Source organism: Arvicanthis niloticus, chromosome 7 (genome assembly GCF_011762505.2).
Source record: "Arvicanthis niloticus isolate mArvNil1 chromosome 7, mArvNil1.pat.X, whole genome shotgun sequence".
Classification (NCBI taxonomy): domain Eukaryota; kingdom Metazoa; phylum Chordata; class Mammalia; order Rodentia; family Muridae; genus Arvicanthis; species Arvicanthis niloticus.
The window spans coordinates 8,592,266-8,612,010 of NC_047664.1; the positions used below are offsets into that span (position 1 = coordinate 8,592,266).

The following is a 19,745-nucleotide window of genomic DNA, read 5'->3' on the forward strand; positions in this document are numbered from 1 at the left end:
CCATGAGGCAGCTGCCCATACTGCATCCTCAGTGAGGAAGCAGAGAGAGATGCTCACAGGAGCCCAGGTAGCTTTTTTTCCTTTTATTTGGTCCAGGACCCTGGTGCATGAATGCCACTGACCTACACTTAAGGTGGGGTTTTCCCACCTCCATTTACCTAATTCTAGAAAATCCCTCACAATCAGGCCCAAAAGTCTGTCTCCTAGGTGGTTCTAAATCCCATTAAGTTGGCAACCAAGATGAACCACACCACTCTAACAACTATACCCACTGACTATGAGAAAAGACACGTGAGATTAGGGGATGTGGGACCCGGCTGACCCCTGTGTAAGGAGCCTTCCACTCTTCTGGCAGTACCAGGCATGCTGGAGTATGAGAGTCTGCAGGGCATTTCCGGCCTGAAGCCCACTGGTTTCCGGAAGCGCTCATCCAGCATCGATGACACAGATGCGTATACCATGACGTCCATCCTGCAGCAGCTGAGCTACTTCTACAGCACCATGTGTCAGAATGGCCTGGACCCCGAGATTGTGAGGCAGGCGGTCAAGCAGCTGTTCTACCTGGTCGGGGCGGTGACCCTCAACAGCCTCCTCCTGCGCAAGGACATGTGCTCCTGCAGGAAAGGCATGCAGATCAGGTAAAACCCACATGCCATGCCCCGCCTCCCAGAGGCCGGCTGGAAGAAATGCTCCTGATGCTGGACCCTCCCTGGCTTCCTCTGGACACATGCAAGGCTCCACTGAGCCCCAGTGTTGGCTTGTTGGTGGTTGCACATCAATGCCTTCGTACTCCACTGCCAACTTGATGCTTTAGCCTATGAGAACGGTCTTAGTGAGTTGTAGATTCTGAGTTGCCACGGTTATCACACAGTTAGGCAGTATCAATCACCTGCTTGGTGACTGGCCCAGTGGAGTAGAGAATCCAGCAAAATGGCAAGAGACTCAAAACAGCTAGGTAGTAGTCTAAGGTGCCAATCATTTACCAAGGAAACCAGAGAGATAAGTACTGGGTGACAAGCTTGAGAAAGAGGAACATAGCAGACATGAGATGAATGAAGACAAAGGAGTGGTCCATCCCCAGCTCTGCCTGGAGTAAGCAACAATCTATTGTTAGGACCCTGCAGGACTGCCGTAGATAGGTGGGTTCAATCCAGACCAAGAGGGTTCAGAATGCAGAGAAAGCATATTGGGGTTCACCTTGAAGACATGGCAACACACAGTTGTAAGGACCATGGACCCTATCTTAAGTTGAGGACCCATGGAGCCTGTGACTAAGAAACACATACCATAGAGAGATATGTAAGATATGTGTGCATGTTCAGGCAGTTGATACCTATGTGTGCTATGAGAGCTTGGGGCAATGACCATAGGTGTATGCTATAATCTGAGGGAGATGACAAAGTGTATTAAGCCTAGAAATACCTGCAAAGAATCCATTATGCCTTCTTAGTGCTCTTCAAAATTGGAGTTGGATTTCCCATAAACCACATGGACGAAATCCCATGGCACCATACTGTAGGTTTTAGATGCAAAGGGGCACTCAAAGGGACCAGCCTTTGCAGACTCTTTGCTTTACATCGAGAAAGAAAAAACCTGCCCATTTTACATCTAAGCAGCTAGATGTGAGCCTGACCAAGCCTCAACTGAGACAATGCAGGGGACTGAGGCGGTGGCTCAGTAGGTGGAGTGTCTGCCTAGTGTATACAAAGATCTAGGTTCTGTCCCCAGCCCCACACCTTGTTCACCTGGGGTCCTACACCTGCTTGTCACCTTTCTGTTGTTTTTAGTTTAATTCCATTGCACCATAGATCATCTTTTGTCAGTTAAACACTTAGAAATAAGAATTAGAATGATGTTTCCCAGGAACTCTGATAATAGGTTACAACATTAAAGCTCTGGGGGAACTGTCCCTCTTGTCATTATGTAATGTCTTGCTACCCCTTTCTAGAAATTTTCCTTTCTTTCAAGTTGTTTTTTTTTAAAAAAAAAATTATTACAGACACTCAAGATTTATTTGATTAATATTTTCACAACATATTTTATCTACTCATTTACTTTTAATGTATTTATAGCATATATAAGGTAAGTTTCTTGTAGATAACACACGCACACACACACACACACACACACACAGGCATATCTTGGTGTTTTTTTTAAGACTTTGTTTTTAAATCACTTGGATGGGGAATATGTACATGTTAATGCAATACTCATAGAGGCCAAAAGAGGGCATCAGCTTCCTCTAGAACAGTGGTTCTCAACCTGTGGGCCATGACCCCCTTGGGGATAACATCAGATAATTTGCATGTCATATATTTACATTTGACTCATAACTATAGCAAAGTTACAGTTATGAAGTAGCAATGAGATAATTTTTTAATATTTATTTTATTTTTTATATGCATTGGTGCTTGCCTGCATGTATGTTTGTATGAGTGTGTGTCAGATCTTGGAGTTACAGACAGTTGTAAGCTTCCATGTGGGTGCTGAGAATTGAGTCGGGTCCTCTGGAAGTACAGTCAGTGCTCTTAACCACTGAGCTACCTATCCAACCCTGCAATGAGATAATTTTATGGTTGGGATCACTATAATATGAAGCATTGGATTAAAGGGTCACAGCATTAGGAAGGTTGAGAACCATGGCTCGCAAGCTGGAGTTACAGGCAACTGTGAGGGGCCTGGTGTGGGTGCTGGGAGCCAAACAGAGGCTCTCTGTAACTGCTAAGCCATTTCTCCAGCCCAGGTCGTGTTTTGTTTTTTAATCCAATCTGACCATGTGTTCTTCTTAATTGAGGAATTTAAAATATTTTAATTTAATGTAATTTGTGATATATTTAGGTTTGTCTACCATGTCATTTTCTTTCTTGTGATTTATTTTTATTGTTTTTCAATCATGTATATGTCCATGTCAGGGTAAACGTATGTGAGTGAAGTGCCAGAGGCAATGATCCCCCTGCATTTGGAGTTCTAGGCAGTTGTGAGCAGCCTCCCAACATGCTGGAAACTGAACTGAGGTCCCCTCTGCAAGAGTGAAAAATTCTCTCAACCCCTGAGCCGTCTCTCCAGCACCAGCCATATTATTTTCTATGTGATCTTCCTGGGTGTTGTTTCTCTGGTTTCTTTTCTCTCTCTTCCTCTCTTCCTCTCTCCCTCTCTCTATCTCTTTCTGTGTGTATGTCTAGAATATTTTGTTATCTTTCTAATTTCTTTATTATGATTTTTTTTTTAGTGGTTGCTCTAGGGAATCAAAACACACATACTTATGTGTCCACAACCCATGTAGAATCAACATCACCACCTCAACATTTTCCTACCACATAGGACTTTTGACACTGTCCTGTTATGTCACAGCTGTCTTACAGATAATGTCAGTGATCCGAAAAGCTATCTCCTGGTCCATCCCCTCCTATTTTAAGTAAGAGACCGCTGAACTTTGCTTCTGAGCATGCAGTGGGCTCTGCCAGTCTCTAGGACACGCTGAGGGATCTGACACTCTGTCCTGAAGTGCCCGCTGGCTTTCCCTAGGTGCAACATCAGCTTCTTGGAAGAATGGCTAAAAGATAAGAATTTGCAGAACAGCCTAGCCAAGGAGACTCTGGAGCCCCTCTCTCAGGCAGCCTGGCTGCTTCAGGTTAAGAAGACCACAGACAGTGATGCCAAGGAGATCTCCCAATGTTGCACTTCCCTGTCTGCTGTGCAGGTGAGCAGGCTGGCCTAGCTCTTCTCTGGACCTTGAAGGGCATCTCCTGAAGCAATTCCCAGCTTAGCCTGCTGTGAGGTACAACTGACCCTCTGTGACTTCTCTTTTTCCTGACAACTATTTGGTATATACTGATTGCAGGCTTCAAGGTATAACTACGTACATGTGCACTAACTGAGCAGGGATTGGGAGGCTGGAAGGGGAGAGCCCCTGACTGCCATCTGACCGTGTGGTTGGTCTGTGTTGTACTCTGAACCCTACGCTGCTTTCTGTTCTCTTGGGATCGCACAACACATGGCTCCAAAGACAAATTGTAGTATAAAAGACCCACCCGTACTTCTTGGAAGCTCCTAAATGCCCAGAACTGTTTGCTCTTTCTCTTGGTCTGATCCCATGCTCTGTAATGTTCACAGATCATAAAGATCCTTAATTCATACACACCTATAGACGACTTCGAGAAAAGAGTCAATCCCTCCTTCGTTCGCAAAGTACAGGTGAGATCTTTATGTGAACATGTTATTCTGACCTCTGATACACTCTATAAGACACGATGTTCGGATAAAATGTTGCAGTCCAAGGTTAAAGCATGGTTTCCAAGCATGTGAAACACCAACTCAAAGACAGCGGATGGATTTTTGATTGTTCCAGCCCTGATAAGAAGGAATAGAAACATATAAACCAAGACTTGACCATCAGCTCTTTTTTTCTTTTGCACAGTTTTAGGTGTGTGTGTGTGTGTGTGTGTGTGTGTGTGTACCACAATGTGTGAATAGAGGTCAGAGGATAACTTACAGGAGTCAGTAATCTCCATCCATCTTATGAGTCTCTGGAATTGAACTCAGGTTGTCAGGCTTGGCACCAAGTGTCTTTCCCACTGAGCCATGTCACTCAGTAGCTTATCTTGAGAAGTAGAGCAGATGGGCAGAACCAGTGGAAGCAGATCTGCAGGCACAGTTTTCCATGATTATCCCCAAAGTTTCTCTCCCAGTAAACTAGGGGGGTCCTGGGGATCCTGGAAACTCTCCCAAGAGTCTGTAAAACCTTTGCTTTTTGCACAGCTGTGCCTGTATGAAGTAGGGTTCCCTCATACTTAATCTGGAGTAATTTATCTCAGCACTGAATACAAAAGCAGACGTTGAACAAAGTCTTCTACCAGATCAGACATTAAGAGGTTCGCAGAACAAAACACTATCTTCTCACTGTGTTGTCTTTTTGTTTGTGTTTTTGCTTTTCACTGTGAGGATTTAGCTATGTTTTCAAACAAAAATGTTATGTTCAGTTTAACTAATTTATTAATATTTAAATTCTGTTTTAGAGCCGGGCGGTGGTGGTGCATGCCTTTAATCCCAGCACTTGGGAGGCAGAGGCAGGCGGATTTCTGAGTTCGAGGCCAGCCTGGTCTACAGAGTGAGTTCCAGGACAGCCAGGGCTACACAGAGAAACCCTGTCTCGAAAAAAACAAAAATAAATAAATAAATAAATAAATAAATTCTGTTTTAGTTACTAATATGGTAAAATATCACTAGTTATACCCACATATACAAAAGCTCTTTGGAGTCCTCATAATTAAGAGTATAACATAAGGCTGGAGAGGTGGCTCAGTAGTTAAGAGCACTTGCAGCTCTTGCAAAGGACACAAGTTCAGTTCCCAGCACCTATGCCATGAGTCTCACAATTGCCTACAACTCCAGCTCCAGAGAATATGATGCCCCCCCCCTTTTTTTTTAACCTCTGTGGGTACTGCACACATATAAATTTTTTAATTAAAAATTGTATGTCTTTATTTGGTTCTTTTAAGACAGGGTTTCTGTGTAGTTCTTGCTGTACTGGAAATGTAGACCAGGCTGGCCTCGAACTCAGAGATCTGCCTCTCGAGTGCTGGGATTAAAGGTGTACGCCGCCACAGTTGGCAGGTTTTTTAAATGTGAAGGGTAGAAAGCAATCCTGATAACAAAGCAGCAAATGGATTTGATAAAAACGTAAAACTTGAGATCCAGTCATGTCTGGGCTTAGAATTCAACCTTGATGTATACATAAGAAAAGCGCCAGCAAGATGGCTCAGCGGGTAAACGCACTTGCTGCCGAGCCTAAAGACCTCAGCTTGACCCCCAGAACCTTTGTGGTAGAAGAGCCATATGGTAGAAGAACCGACTCTCACATGTTGTCCTCTGATCTACACACACACACACACACAAATGAATAAATGTAGGGGTTTTTTTTTTGTCTGTTTTGTTTTGTTTTTCGAGACAGGGTTTTTCTGTGTAGTTCTGGCTGTCCTGGAATTCAGAAATCCACCTGCCTCTGCCTCCCAAGTGCTGGGATTAAAGGTATGCGCCATCACTGCCCGGCAATAAATGTAACTTTTAAGAGGGGATAAAAATAGATTTACAGTTAGCCTGTCCTATGGGAATGGGCTTTTGGGGTGAAACTTCAGGTGACTATTGCTGGCCCTGACTTATCCCCACTCTGTCCCATCCCCACCCCAGCTGTGTCCTAAACCACCTGGGTGTCACATCCTGTGATTGCTGGGGTTCTCTGACGGAGACAGAGCTGTTGGGTTTTCCTGACTCTTGACCTCGGAGTAGTGGTGAACCAGAATGCACCTGTTCCCTGACTCCTCCCCTTGGTTCTGACCTCAGGCTCTTCTGAATAACCGGGGAGACTCATTACAGCTGATGCTGGACACCAAGTATGTTTTTCAAGTCACATTTCCTTTCACCGCCTCACCGCATGCCCTGGAGATGACCCAGATCCCCAGCAGCTTCAAGCTCGGCTTTCTCCGGAGACTGTAGCAGGATAGAAGATGGGCATGAGTTCCCTGGAGTCCTAAGAGCAAGTACCATGGAGGGAGGCGGTTCTTCACCGGAGCTGGGATTGTGACGCATTGCAGTTTAAGGAGGAAAAGCCACGCCCCATCTGTCTCCCATGATGCTATGCAATGTCAGTCATGGACTGGGAAATGCTCTTGCTTCTGACCTCAGATAGCTATTGCTGCAATTCCTGAAGGCTCAGTTTTGTTCTTGGGGCCTTTGTTTATTCTGTTTTGTGGCAGGGACCTCCCCTCACCCACATATACAGGAGTAAAATCTGGGGGTACCATGGCTCCCCAGATTTCTAGGGTTCCCGTGAAGTCCAGAGGCATTTGTGAAGCCACAGTTGAGTTCCATGCCTATATCTTCTAGGAAAGAATCCCACGTGGCCACGGAACAGTCATTTTGCCCCATCCCTGCTGGCAGGAAGGGCTCATTAGCTCTTCCTACTAAAAAACACCTGGATTAGAAAGCTATTCGCGTTAGATGCTCTAAGAGAGTATTTAGTCTGAGAGCTGGGCATGGTAACCCAGACCTGTAATCCCAGCACTCAGGAGGATGAGAACGGAGAATTATCTCGAGGTCAGTGTCAGCCTTGACTACAGAGTGAGAACCCATCTCAGGAAAAAAAAATGATTTTATGTATATGTCTATTTTATGCCATTTATCATTTTTTCTGAAATTTTTAAAAATTGTTATCAGCCAACATAGTTATTATAATCTCTCATTTAATTTTTAAATACAATTATTTTTTAAAACTACATTTATCTCTGGGGTCAGAGCTCAGTGGTAGAGCAATTGGCCCTGGATTTGGCCCCAGCACGTGCACACATGTGCACACATGTGCAACTAAAGTGGTTTCTTTTCCTCTCTCTAATCAGTGTTCTATTATACTTTTTTTTTTCATGAAGGAAACAGAACATTTGGGGAAGTTCTATCCTTCCGAGAAATGTAATTTCCCCCGGTCTTGCGAGAACTAGCTACTCCTTTCTTCAGACTGCTTTCCTTCCCTTCAGAGCACCCAGTCCTCTGATGAACACTCCTGCTCCAGAGCTGAGACCCAACACTCTGTGTGCTCCTAGCCACATGACCGCCCTCTAGTCAGATGGTCACCGGCAGTAGCTGGGACACCACAGTATGGTCCTCTCTGGGGCGACTGGGTGCTTGCTAAGCAGAACCACCTACTAACGTGCAGTCATCCTACTGACGCAATGGCTTTTCACACTGTTCCCAAATGATGAAAATAGAACTTTATAATACGTTAATAAAATGAATTATTGAGCGAATTGGATGCACCTTTTTTTCCCCACCATTGTAGACTACGTATCTTCTCACTGCACAGCTCTGCACCCTTCCTTGAGGGTCAGACAGAAAGGTGTTAGAATCCCACAAGTCACAGTATGTCACCTGAGGTACGGAAACCTTGTGGGGCTACATGTCAGGGAGGCTGGCTGTGTCTGGGGCTCCCTGGCTGTCAGAGGAGGGGGCTGCAGAATGGAGTTAACTGAGCTTTGACTCAGTGCCCACTCCAGTCCCCTATCCTATGAGGAATCACTGTGCTAATGTTCTGGTTCCCCTGCCTCAGATCCACGTCCACTTCATAGCATTTACCTGGGTTGTACACTAGTAACCTTGACCATGCCTTCTGCTGCCCTGTAAGTTCCTAGAGGGTTGGACCCCATCTTATTCTACATTTTATCTGTATGCTAGGTGGTGGGAGACAAGATCCCATGGAGATGGCAAGGGTTCAAGTGTAGGAGACCTTGTTTGGAGACAGGAGACTTGAGGATGGTGATAAATTGATCCATAGAGGAGAAGGGGAAGGCACTTACCCACGGCCTAGATCACTTGTGCAAAGGTGGGAAGGAAGGCCAGCGCTGAGAGATGCTCTCACCACACAACACAAGGATGTCAGGCTTGTTCCATGGAGTACAGGCAGATTCATAAGATCCAATCAGATTCTGTCTCCTGCAGGGAGCAAAGAAATGGGCCCAGGAAGGGGTCTATGGGAGTTAAGAGGGGTCCGAACCATGTAGAGAGGCCTAGTGTTCTAGAGGCACGTGTGTGCTTGCAGGTGGTAGTGAGTGGCCCGAGGTGAGCATGCGTGTGCAGATGGGGAGGAGCAGGCCCTGAGCTGCAAGTCCAGATAAAGGGATTAAGTGGCCAGTGGCTGAAATCTTCACACCACCACAGTAACCTCCCTCGCTTCTGCCCAACCGTCCCAGGCGTTCATCGATCTGTAAGGTATGTACTCTAATCTCAGGGAACTTGGGCTCTCAATTTTGCAGCAGTCTGGATTCCTACAAACCAGAATCATGGGGATTTCTCTGTGGTGGGTGCACAGTGGCAAGTGTTTTTGTTCTGGTTATCCTGTCTCTATAAATTCCACTTTCTCTACAACCTTCATGACTTTATTGCAAGATCATAAAGAGATTTTTAAAAACAGATTAGTGTTGGCATCCGTAAACAAATTAAACATCTTTAAAATAGCTTAATTGGTTTTTACAGTTGTCCCAGCTGCAGTATAACAACCAAACCCCACGAGTACAGCTGATGGGCCAGATGGGCTTCCACAGTGGGTCTGTGGGATCCACCTGCTCCTGCCTCAGCCCCAGTGTGTTGTATTCTGCTGATTGAATCCAGTCCACTCCTGGTGAACATGCAAAATGTCCAGCCTGGGACTATTTGTGAACAAAGCTGATATGAGAGTCTTAGGGTGTTTTTTTTTTTTTTAAATAAATATGTATTTCTATTGAACACATACTCAGGAGTAGCATTATTGAATCTCTCTCTCTCTCTTTCTCTCTCTCTCTCTTTCTCTCTCTCTCTCTTTTACACACACAGAGAGAGACAGAGAGAAAGGGAGAGAGAGCAGTTCTTTATATATGTTGGTTTGCCATGAAGAGGTCCTGCCGGCCAGTTCTCCACAGTAGTTGAACGACTTTAGACCCACACCGGCAATGAAACTTCCTACATCCTTGCCCATGCTTTTTGTAAATCGGTTTTTGTTTTAAATTTATTTTTAATTATGTGCATGTTGTGGTGTGGGGTAAGTACAATAGTGTAGTTGCCTGGAGACCAGAAGAGGATGTTGGATCCCCTGGAGCAGGAGCTACAGCAGCTGTCTACTTCACACTATAGACTCAGGTCCTCTGGAAAAGCAACAAGTGCTCTGGACTACTGAGTCATCTCTCCAGCCCCTGTATATCATTTTTTTTTTTAATTTTAGGTATTCTAGCCTAGCCAGCCAGATGGCTTAGCAGGCCAAGGGACCAAAACCAAGAACCAGAATCAGAGATTCTCCCTTCGCTGCCCTCCCATCCCCCACAGATGAGATCTCACTGGTCTTCTGTGTCCTAGACATTCCTGTAATGGTATCATGTGGACATTTTGTCCTTACACATGAAGGTGTTTCTGGTGTTCATCACCCTGCAGTGAGAATTGGGGCCAATTCTTCATTACTGCTGAATAACAAGCCTGCTTCATGGACACGCCATGCTTTGTTTACCCGCTCTTCCCTTGATGGGCATTTGAATTGTTTCCCTTGTTTCCCTTGTTTCCCTTGTTTCCCTGAAAATAATGCTACTTCAAACACTCATATACGTTTTTAATGCCAGGGACATTTTATTTTTGTTCTGCATTTTACGCCAGTGCTGAGGACTGAGCCCAGCATCTTGCGCACACTAGGCCAGTACTGTACCAACAGAGTGACATCCCCAACCTCACCTCCTTTTTTTCTGGCATTTATTTTTTACTCTATGTGTCTGTGTATGGATACGAGCATGCCACACACACGGAGGACAGAGGACAGCTCTTGGAAGTCACTTCTCTCCTTCCACCATGTGGGTTCTGGGGATCAAACTCAGGTTGTCAGCCTTGGCAGCAGGCACCTCTACTTACCCACTAAGGGATCTCCACAGCCCTTCCACATCTCAATTGTTCAAACTAGTTATACTTATGAAGATACTCCATGAGAGCCTGAAGTGTGAACAGGTCCAGGACCTGTGGTTACAGGGCACAGACTTATTATTGTTGTTGTTGTTGTTGTTATTTTCATGTCCTTCTGTTTCCAGTTATTTATAATGAATATTATAAACACCTTCTATGACTTGATATTTAGACTAAGAAAAGCATTATTGTCTCTATTCAAACTTGGAATGTTAGCAACTTTTCAAGGTCTTTTTTTTACTTCATTTCTTGTAAACCGCGCGCGCACACACACACACACACACACACACACACACACCTATTCCTTCATGGCCTTTGTCCCTGGAGATGCTCCCAACCTTCATTACAGTTCTTGAGAGTCTCTTCCTCTGAGAACATAATCTCTTCCTCTGCTCGTCTTTCTGCAGTTCTCTCCCTGACCTACTTCTGGGAGAACAAATCCAATCGTGATGCACTTGGGGGACGTTTTCCTAATGCTATTACCTGATGTCTCAGCTTGACCTTGGGACTAGCAGCAGCCACAGCAGGGCTGGGGGTAGGGGACATTCACCAGTCCCCAAGCTCTACTGGGCACATCCTTCCATGTCGTGTGTGTGTCTGTGTGTGTGTGTGTTCATGGGTGTATGTGTGTGTTTATGAGTATGTGCCTGTGTGTTTCTGGGTGCATGTGTGTGTAAATTCCTGTGTGTGTATGTGTATTCATGAGTATGTTCTTGTGTGTTCATGAGTGCATGTGTGTGTTCATGAGTGCATGAGTGTGTGTGTTCATAAGTATGTGCTTGTGTATTCATAGGTACATGTATGTGTGTGAATTCCATGTGTGTCTGTGTTCATGTGTATGTTCATGGAAACATTTGTGTTCATGAGTATGTGAGTGTGTGTTCATGGGTGCATATGTGTGTTCATAGGTGAATGAGTGTGTGTGTTCATGGGTGCATGTGTATGTGTGTATGTTCATAGGTTCATATGTGTGCGTTCATAGGTATGTTCATGGAAACATTTGTGTTCATGAGTATGTGAGTGTGTGTTCATGGGTGCATATGTGTGTTCATAGGTGAATGAGTGTGTGTGTTCATGGGTGCATGTGTATGTGTGTATGTTCATAGGTTCATATGTGTGCGTTCATAGGTATGTGTGTGTGTTCATGAATACATGTGTGTATCCTTATACATGGACATCCTTCTGCATCTTTCCTCAGATACTATCTACCTGTTTTGAATAGGATCTCTCTCTCTGGTCTTCAGCTACACTGGCTGACCAATGAGCCCCAGAGATCTGCCTATCTCTGCCTCCCCACCTCTGAGGTAACACTTGTTACCGCAGAGTATTGCACCATCCTGGCTTTTTTGCTTGGATTCTGGGATTAAAATGGGGCGTGCTTACATAGAGAGCACTTTGCTGACAGAGCCAGCCTCCCAGCTGACTTTCGTGCTGTCACTCACACTTCATGACAAGCCTAGCAGCAGACAGTCATAGCTCTGTGAGGCATGCCACAATCCACACTTAGGCTCTCTCTGACTGAAACCATTGTTTAATTCCTCTGTCCTCTCAGCTTCCACATGGATGTCTGCCTCCCTGTAAAAAGGCCGTGGGAAGTTCCAGCCAGGCCCTCTGTGTCAGTCAGGATATGGTCCCTTGTGTCTCTAAGGGTCTCCTTCTACTCACTTGTCACCCCATCTTTGAATATTGTGCAAGCCAAACCTTTACCCAACTCCACAGCTTCTAGTTCCTTCTCTGGCCCTGTGGTGATGTCTACATAATACTCTCCCCCCACCTCAAGTATCCCCAACATCACCTCCACCCAAAACACATCTTTCTCAAATTCTCCTTTGCTGACATGTTCAATCCAGCACTCCATAATATGTTCAGGGCTAATTTCCGTGAGCCGTAAGCTGGGGCTCTCTGGAGCAGCTATGAAACCAGCAGGACTGAGATGGCTGCTCCCTGTTAACCTCCCAGTCCTCCATTTCCAGGCTACCACATCCCATCCTGAGAGAAACCTAGGCCATATGCCAGCCATCATCCCTTCAAACCCACTTCCTCCTCTTCCCAACGCTCTGTCCAAGGCCATCCACGGCAGTGTCTTAGCCAGCCTTCATGTCTATCCAGCCACAAGCCCTTCTGACTGTTTCCCAGCGCTGCCATCCTCAGGCCTAAGCCATTCTGCTCATGCAGCCACAGGCTGGGGCCCTGGGTGTTCGGCTGCCATGTTTAACAGATTCAAATGTGCACTTTGTAGGAAGCCAGTGCCACAAACATGGCCTTTTCCTTCTGGCTGGACTCAGGTCAGTTTTCTAACTCTTGTCTTTAATCTAAAATTTTACACCAAAGAGAGGAACACTTGTGAACGTTTTAAAATGGCTCTCCAGGCTGGAGGTAGCTGGGTAGGTAGAGCGCTTGCCTAGCCCACACAAAGCCCTGCGTTCCATTCTTAGCACTGCATAAACCAGGCATGGTGGTGTGTGCCTCTAACCTCAGCGCTCCGGAGTTGGAGGAAGGAAGATCAAGGTATTCAAGGATACCTTCTGATACTAAACAAGTTTGAGGCCTGGCCTGGACTACTTGAAACCTTGTATCAAAAATAAGAAAAGGCTGGCAAGATTGTTTAGTAGACAAAGGCCCCTGCCATCAAGGACTCTGATGACCTGAAATCTATTCCCTGGCTCCCGCAAGTTGTCCTCTGACCTCCTTCCTTTATGCCCTGCTCATAAGAGTGTGTGCATATACACATCAATGAAAAAGGTGTAAGAATCGCCGGGCGGTGGTGGCGCACACACGCCTTTAATCCCAGCACTTGGGAGGCAGAGGCAGGCAGATTTCTGAGTTCGAGGCCAGCCTGGTCCACAGAGTGAGTTCCAGGACAGCCAGGGCTACACAGAGAAACCCTGTCTCGGGAAAAAAAAAAAAAAAAAAAGGTATAAGAATGAAAAAGAGAAAAGTAGTGGTTTTGTGGGAATAGAGAGGATTAGCTAGGGTTTATTGCATAGCCATAACCTATTAGTAGAAATCTGTACAATTATTATCAAGATGAAGATATACATTTTTAAATGGCACCAATTTACTTTGATTACAAATTTTAAGGTTTTCATTGGTACGAGCTTCTTATTGATATAAAAGTGAGATGAATATTGTTACTCTCATAGGCATTGTACCAGTATAACACATTTAGGAATACAAGGCTTAGACCCAGTCCTTCTTTGACTTTTTTAACTGATTTGAGATGGACAGCTTGTGAGTTAAGGGACTATAGCAAATTCATGGCTTGGAGTTTATTGTTAGGGTGTTTTCTATGTTTTATTTAGAAATAGCTGAGTGGAGTTAACAGACAACAGTCCAGATTACCTTACATGGATAGTTGGTTTTCAAAACATCAGAAATCCACAGAATTGACGTTACAAACATTTCTGTATTGATGTTCATTTTCATTAGAGACCTGTCTGCTCCTGACAGCTTCCTATATTGAATTCTAAGAAGAAATTGAGCATCTTTGGAGTTACTCCAGTTGTGGTGAGACAGCCACTAGACAAGAATTGCCTCTCCCCATCTACAGACAAATTACTGTCCAGAAAAGGACACACTTGCAGAATAGTCGACTGATTATATCTACCTAGACAGAGTAATCAGCCCTTAAGAATTCTGCAGCACTAAGGTTTGTCAGATGATCCTGGGCCAGAAGGCTGAAGATTGGATGCTCTAACGTTTTGAAGTAGAGGGAGTATCCAGGTGTTCAGAGGTCTCTATAAATTGGCTAGGTTTTAGAAGCTATGCTTTGTGTTTCCCACAATTATAGTTAACTCAGTCATTCTGGATTTCTGACGGGGTTGAAAACTTATAGCCTCATAGCCAATCCTGGCTATTTACCTTGAGAGAAAAGATTTGAGTGGATGGTCGTCAGCTGACATTCATCCTAAAGCCAGGTTCAGAACTAAATGTTTTAGTTAAGATAGATGACAGAGGAGCTGGTTAGTCAACAAAATGATGGACTGGGTATGAGGACTATCTTGTACCTCACTGGTACAAATTGGTATATTTATGCTCTAATTGTATTTTGAGAGAAAAGTTTCATTTTAAGAGGAAGGGTGATGTGTAGGAGGAGCTAAGGTGGGAGGAGTACGGAGAGGAAGAGAAGGAGTAAGAAGAGGAGGAGAAGAAGGAGAGGAGAAGCTAGGTGATGAGAGAGAGAAAGAGGGGGAAAACAGGGAGGCAGATGTTCATGTATCTCCACCAGTCAAAGATAGTTGTTATATCTAGGTTGAGTAGTGGGTTACACCTCTGATTGAACAATGCCAAACTTATAAAGCCTATGATTAACATTTTTTAAAAAAATGTATAAATGCAAAAAGGAAAAGGGGGCATGGGGTAGGGATTTTCTAAGGGGGGAATGGGGAAAGGGGATGGCATCTGAAGTGTAAATAAAATATCTAATAAAAAAGAATGAAAAAAAAAATTTAGGTAATGTTAAGAAATTAACTATATTACGCATTACAGTGTTTTTATGCTGCTTCAAGGATCAATTGTAAGTATGATTTTGTAAGGGTGTGGGCAAAGCTGTCCAGCCAGTGAGCCACGTGTACATCAGGAAGCTGGCTGTCTGACGCTTTCTTGTTGATGGAGTGAGCTGTGTGTGCAGTAAGTCAGCGGTCAGCACTCACTGTGAGCTCTGCCCACGTGTGGAGGCAGGTGGAGGAAGACGCTCAGGTCTCCAGAAGCACTCGCTGTCTTTCTCCACGCCCTGTCCATTCTTTTCTGCCCTCTAGCCTTCATCTCGGCCAAGATGTGTGATCAGACCTTCCTGGTTAACGTGTTTGGCTCATGTGACAAGTGCTTCAAACAGAGAGCCCTGAGGCCTGTTTTCAAGAAATCTCAGCAGCTCGACTACTGCTCCACATGCGCCGAGATTGTGAGTTACATTGTTATTTCGTTTTGATCTTTTACGAGTTACATTGTTATTTCGTTTTGATCTTTTACGTTCCTTGCCTTAAAGTGATGTCTAATGCATGCCTGTGGCAGATAAGTTACGTACAGTAGGTTTGTTTGTAGGATGAGTTCCCCGGCTCCGGGAAGACTCTGCTGTGTGTCTGGGATCCTGGCCTGTGTGTTATCCTAGGCAGTAGGGGCACCAGTTGTTACCCACATCCAGGGGCCTGTTTTCCCACTGGTGAGATAGAAATGCTAACAGATTTGTACTTTGGGGTTCTGTGTGGGTCATGTGAAATCACGGCAAGGTGTCCAAAACACTCCTAAGAAGCCATTATTCCTGGGGCTAATGATTTTTGCTTCTGTCTCCTCCCAGTCTACCTAATGAGCCACCAAACTAGAAGAAATTCTGGTAGACAAACAGTCCCAGGAGACCTGTCCACGCTCCTGTCTTAGCTGTCTTAGGATGGCCTGGCTGATCTTGTCCAGCCTAAGCAGAGTGCAAAACTAAATCATCACCAAAAAAAATGTATTCAGCCCTGGGAATCAGTCCACCAGGCTGTGCTCAAAGTTATGGCTCACTACAGCCCCCATCTGGTAGCATGTGGTATTGTACCCTTTCCTGATACCCCAACAGGAGTGAGTGCTGCACACATGTACACAGACATAGATGCAGACAAAACACCCATATACATAAAATAAAAATAAGTAAATAAATCCTCAAATTTTAATTAAAAACATGTGTTTATTTTATGTATGTGAGAGGTTTGCCTGCATATATGTCTGTGAACCATGGGCATGCCTGGTGTCAACAGGGCCAGAATAGGGCATTGAATTCCCTGGAACTTACATTAGTAAGAATTGGGTGCTAGGAATGAAAACTGAGTCCTCTGAAGGAACATGAAGTGTTTGTAACTGTTGAGCCATCTCCCCAACTCTTTGCTCTCTCTGTGTATACACTTTATATGCACATACACTTACACTAATGTAGCCTGGTTCATCCATTTAATAAGCAAGCATAAGCTTATCATTTCTATTCTGAGGCTAAGACCATGGATAAAGTGCTGGGTATGGCAGTCCACATGTTTAATCCCAGCACTCGAGAGGTAGGGGCAGGTTGAGCAACATGACTTCTGGGCTAGCCTGCTCTACAAAGCCAGGGCTATAAAGAGTGAGACAGATACAGATAGACAGCAGGGGTGGGATGGGGCACAAATAGAGGAAGAAACAGAGGCAAAGACAGACAGACAGAGTCATAAGGAATAGAGATGGGTGGTGGATAACCCTCTAACGAAGAGAAGGGAGAAGAGGGCTGGCAGAGAAGTCTCCTGCAGTATCCTCCACAGCATCTAATTCTCATAAAAGCCTGGGATGCAGATACTAGAAAATACACTTTTCTAGATAAGGTCATGGAGGCTCCCAGAATCTCATCTAAAAGACAGCTATGTACATTAATACAAATGCATTCTCAGACTGAGAAGGCCCAGAACAGATGCACGATTACACACACACACACACACACACACACACACACACACACACACACACACGCACACGAGCACGCCAGCACTGGAGACTGCTTCTGCAGTGTTCTGTCCAAAATTTGCCAACTTGATCCCCCTTCCCAGCCTAAGGGTCACAGAGGAAGGGAGGAGCCTACCTGTGAAGCTGAACTGCCTGGGTTCAAATCCTGCCTTCCTTTGTTCTTGGAAGCGTGATACCGAGTGATCATGGCCCTTTGTCCCTGCTCTGCATCTGTAACTCGGAGGTGGGGTGTGAGGTGGCAGTGTCTGAGATTCATTCCTTTCACAGCGACTCAGGTGAGCATTGAAAGAGTCACCAGGGAACCTAGTCCAGGGAAGTATAGCTGGAGTCAACATAAGCAGACCTTCATTCCAGAGGAGAGGACGCCCCTGACCCCAGCAGGATGTGCCACTGACCCTTGCTTTTGCTGTCCCACCTCAGGACCCCAGCAGTCAAAACTCATTTTTAAAAGAATGTTTGAATTCGTGGGTTGTGAGGCACGTGTATGAAGGCTCCTGCCCACCAAGTCCCCGAGATGCCAAGGGCTGGGCGGTGTGGCTTCGACTTCACTAGGCTCCCCTGGAGCCAGGGACCAGAGTTGGAGTCAGAGTTGAGGTCTCTGAGCCTCAGTTTACCCTAGCTTCCCACACTCACCCACCCCGACTCCCACTGCCACCCCCACTCCCATCCCCACACACACCCCCTCCCCTCCACTGTCCCACCTCCGAACATCGCCCCGCCCGGTTCTCAGGGAGGGCACGGTGGGCGGAGCCAGCGGAGTCTGTCACCACAGCGGTCGCGTCACTGCCGAGGGGGCGGACCCGGGGCGGTTGTTGGGGTCACGGAGGCTGCTGCTGCGCCCGCCCTCTCCACGGCCCCCGAGTCGACTCACAATCTCCTTTGCGTTTCTCTCTCTCGGCTGCATCCGGATAAAGATGGCAACCGATGGGCTGCACGAGAACGAGACGCTGGCGTCGCTGAAGAGCGAGGCTGAGAGCCTCAAGGGCAAGCTAGAGGAGGAGCGGGCAAAGCTGCATGACGTGGAGCGTGAGTGCGAGCAGGGGGTGGAAGGGAAGCTCTCAGCTGGAGTGGACCAAACTCTCCGAGGGGCTGGCGGACCCGCGTGGGACCGGTTCCAACGTCCCGGGAGGGAGGATGCCGAGCCCCTCCCAGGAGCGGGTGGAGAGGCGCAGACAGCAGGTGCCGGGAGGAGGGACCGCTTTACAGTTCCTCGTTGGGCTTCTCTGCCCCTGTCAGGTCCTTCCTCTGCGTGAATTTCGAAGCTCTCTTTCCCATCTCTCCACTGTCCTTGGGGGCGGGGAGCTGGGTGGCGGAGGAAAGCAGACGTGCTTTCTGCATCCGCCGGCTCAGCTTGCGTAGGCCCTTGTAGAAGCGTTTGATGGATGCTGCGGCTGACATCAAAGGGCTAACGGGGTGCATATAAACTTGCCAGTGTGCCCGCATCCCAGGGACTCTCGGCCAGAGGAGAGACCCCCTTCTCAGAGCTCGGAGTGGGGACCCTACTTTGGCAGTGGTCTTACCTGCTCACCCTTCCTTACTGAGTAAGGCCTGCGGGGAGCCCCAACCCGTACACACTTCTGTGAGGTGCCCTCCCCGGCATCCCTCCCCACCTTCCTAATAGGCCTCAGCCTTTTAAATTCCATTTAGAGAAAGGAACTGGGGTTCAGTGTGAGGCCTTTAGTGTTTGAAACTTGCTGGAAGTACAGAACCCTGGTTATGTCTTCCCCACCCCACCCCCACCCCCAGGTCTTCTCTTAAGTTAGGAAGGGGCAGCAAGCACCTGTGTGGCTTAGAAATGTGTTCAGATGTAAGTGGTTAAATTGTTGGGTTGTTTTTGTTTGTTTGTTTGTTTGTTTGTTTTAGTTTGGTTTGGGTTTTTTTGAAACAAGATCAAGTCTGGTGCAGCTACTTGGTGCTTTGAGGGGTGCAGGCCTTTCCTCGTCTTAGATGGTTGACATTTATTTACCCAGTGACCCCAAGATGACCGCCACCGCTCCAAATGTTGCCCCTGTATTCAAAACAGGAAGAAGGGAGAGTGTGAACACCGGGTTCTTTTCCTTCTTAGAGAGGAAACAAAAAATTTCCTAGAATTCTCTCATCTCAGCATTTCTATTGGTACTTCATAGCCCATGTGGTCCCTGCCAGGGAGTCTGGAAAAGGGGGAGCCAGGCTGAGCACATTGCCACCCCAAATTGAGAAGTGAGGAGTAGGTATCAGAGGCGTGACAGGGGGTCTGCCTTCTCAGAGCCTTGTATGCTACAGAGATGATGGTGTTGCCTCAAGCTTGGTATCAGTGCCTTGGACTCCATTTCACAGCTTAGCCCTGTGGCTCGAGTAGTCTTTTTAAAGGCCTACACAGATGGCCCTTGTGACATGAGCCCACACAGGGAGACTCTGGTCTTGCCTTCTCCCCATCTCTTAGAGTCCCCCTCTGACCGTAGTCTCTCCTGGATGCTTAGGAATTCTGGCTCTCTCCTGTACCCCAAAGCCCTGCCCTGTGTTCTATCCCTTCCCTGACATCAGCACAGACATTTTGATCAACTTCCGAAAGTCTTGCCGAGAGACCCCGACTCTGGCCCTCCTGCACCCTCCTCAGCCATAGATGTGTCCACCCTCCTGACTCTTCCTGTTGAACTCCAGGGGCTGCTGAAGAGAGGGCACCAAGAGACCTCTGTGGTCAGTGGCTAAGTCACCCCTGCAGTATCCTTAGTCAGCTCAGTCTCTGAGAACAGTCACACACACACACACACACACACACACACACACACACACACACGACACCTCTATCTTTTACTCACACAGTTTGCCAGCCTCTGCTTGGCCCT

At 46.4% G+C, this 19,745-nt stretch overlaps 2 protein-coding genes and 1 long non-coding RNA gene across 5 annotated transcripts in view; 2 read left to right on the forward strand and 1 right to left on the reverse strand.

The window, feature by feature from the left end:
• Positions 1 to 7,796, forward strand: part of Myo5c (myosin VC) — a 71,760-nt gene extending 63,964 nt beyond the window's left edge. For both annotated transcript variants that reach the window (XM_076937883.1, XM_076937884.1), the window contains exons 38-41: positions 356 to 638; positions 3,526 to 3,700; positions 4,114 to 4,194; positions 6,340 to 7,796. In XM_076937883.1, coding sequence (XP_076793998.1) covers positions 356 to 638; positions 3,526 to 3,700; positions 4,114 to 4,194; positions 6,340 to 6,492 — 692 coding nt within the window. In that variant the 3' untranslated portion in view covers positions 6,493 to 7,796. The remainder of the gene's footprint in view (positions 1 to 355; positions 639 to 3,525; positions 3,701 to 4,113; positions 4,195 to 6,339) is intronic.
• Positions 4,189 to 17,841, reverse strand: LOC143443011 (uncharacterized). Its single transcript, XR_013111670.1, has 5 exons — positions 17,622 to 17,841; positions 17,036 to 17,223; positions 8,343 to 8,478; positions 4,493 to 4,642; positions 4,189 to 4,350 (listed from the first exon to the last, which is right to left on the reverse strand). It is a non-coding gene; the product is annotated as an uncharacterized LOC143443011 (long non-coding RNA).
• Gnb5 (G protein subunit beta 5) overlaps positions 8,611 to 19,745 on the forward strand; it is a 40,410-nt gene continuing 29,275 nt past the window's right edge. The window contains exons 1-3 of one of the 2 annotated variants that reach the window (XM_034508474.2): positions 8,611 to 8,754; positions 15,216 to 15,358; positions 17,835 to 17,946. In XM_034508474.2, the coding sequence (XP_034364365.1) occupies positions 15,233 to 15,358; positions 17,835 to 17,946 (238 nt within the window). In that variant the 5' untranslated portion in view covers positions 8,611 to 8,754; positions 15,216 to 15,232. Of the gene's footprint in view, positions 8,755 to 15,215; positions 15,359 to 17,834; positions 18,100 to 19,745 lie in introns of those variants that run through there. The other variant, XM_076937885.1, reaches the window with a different exon arrangement.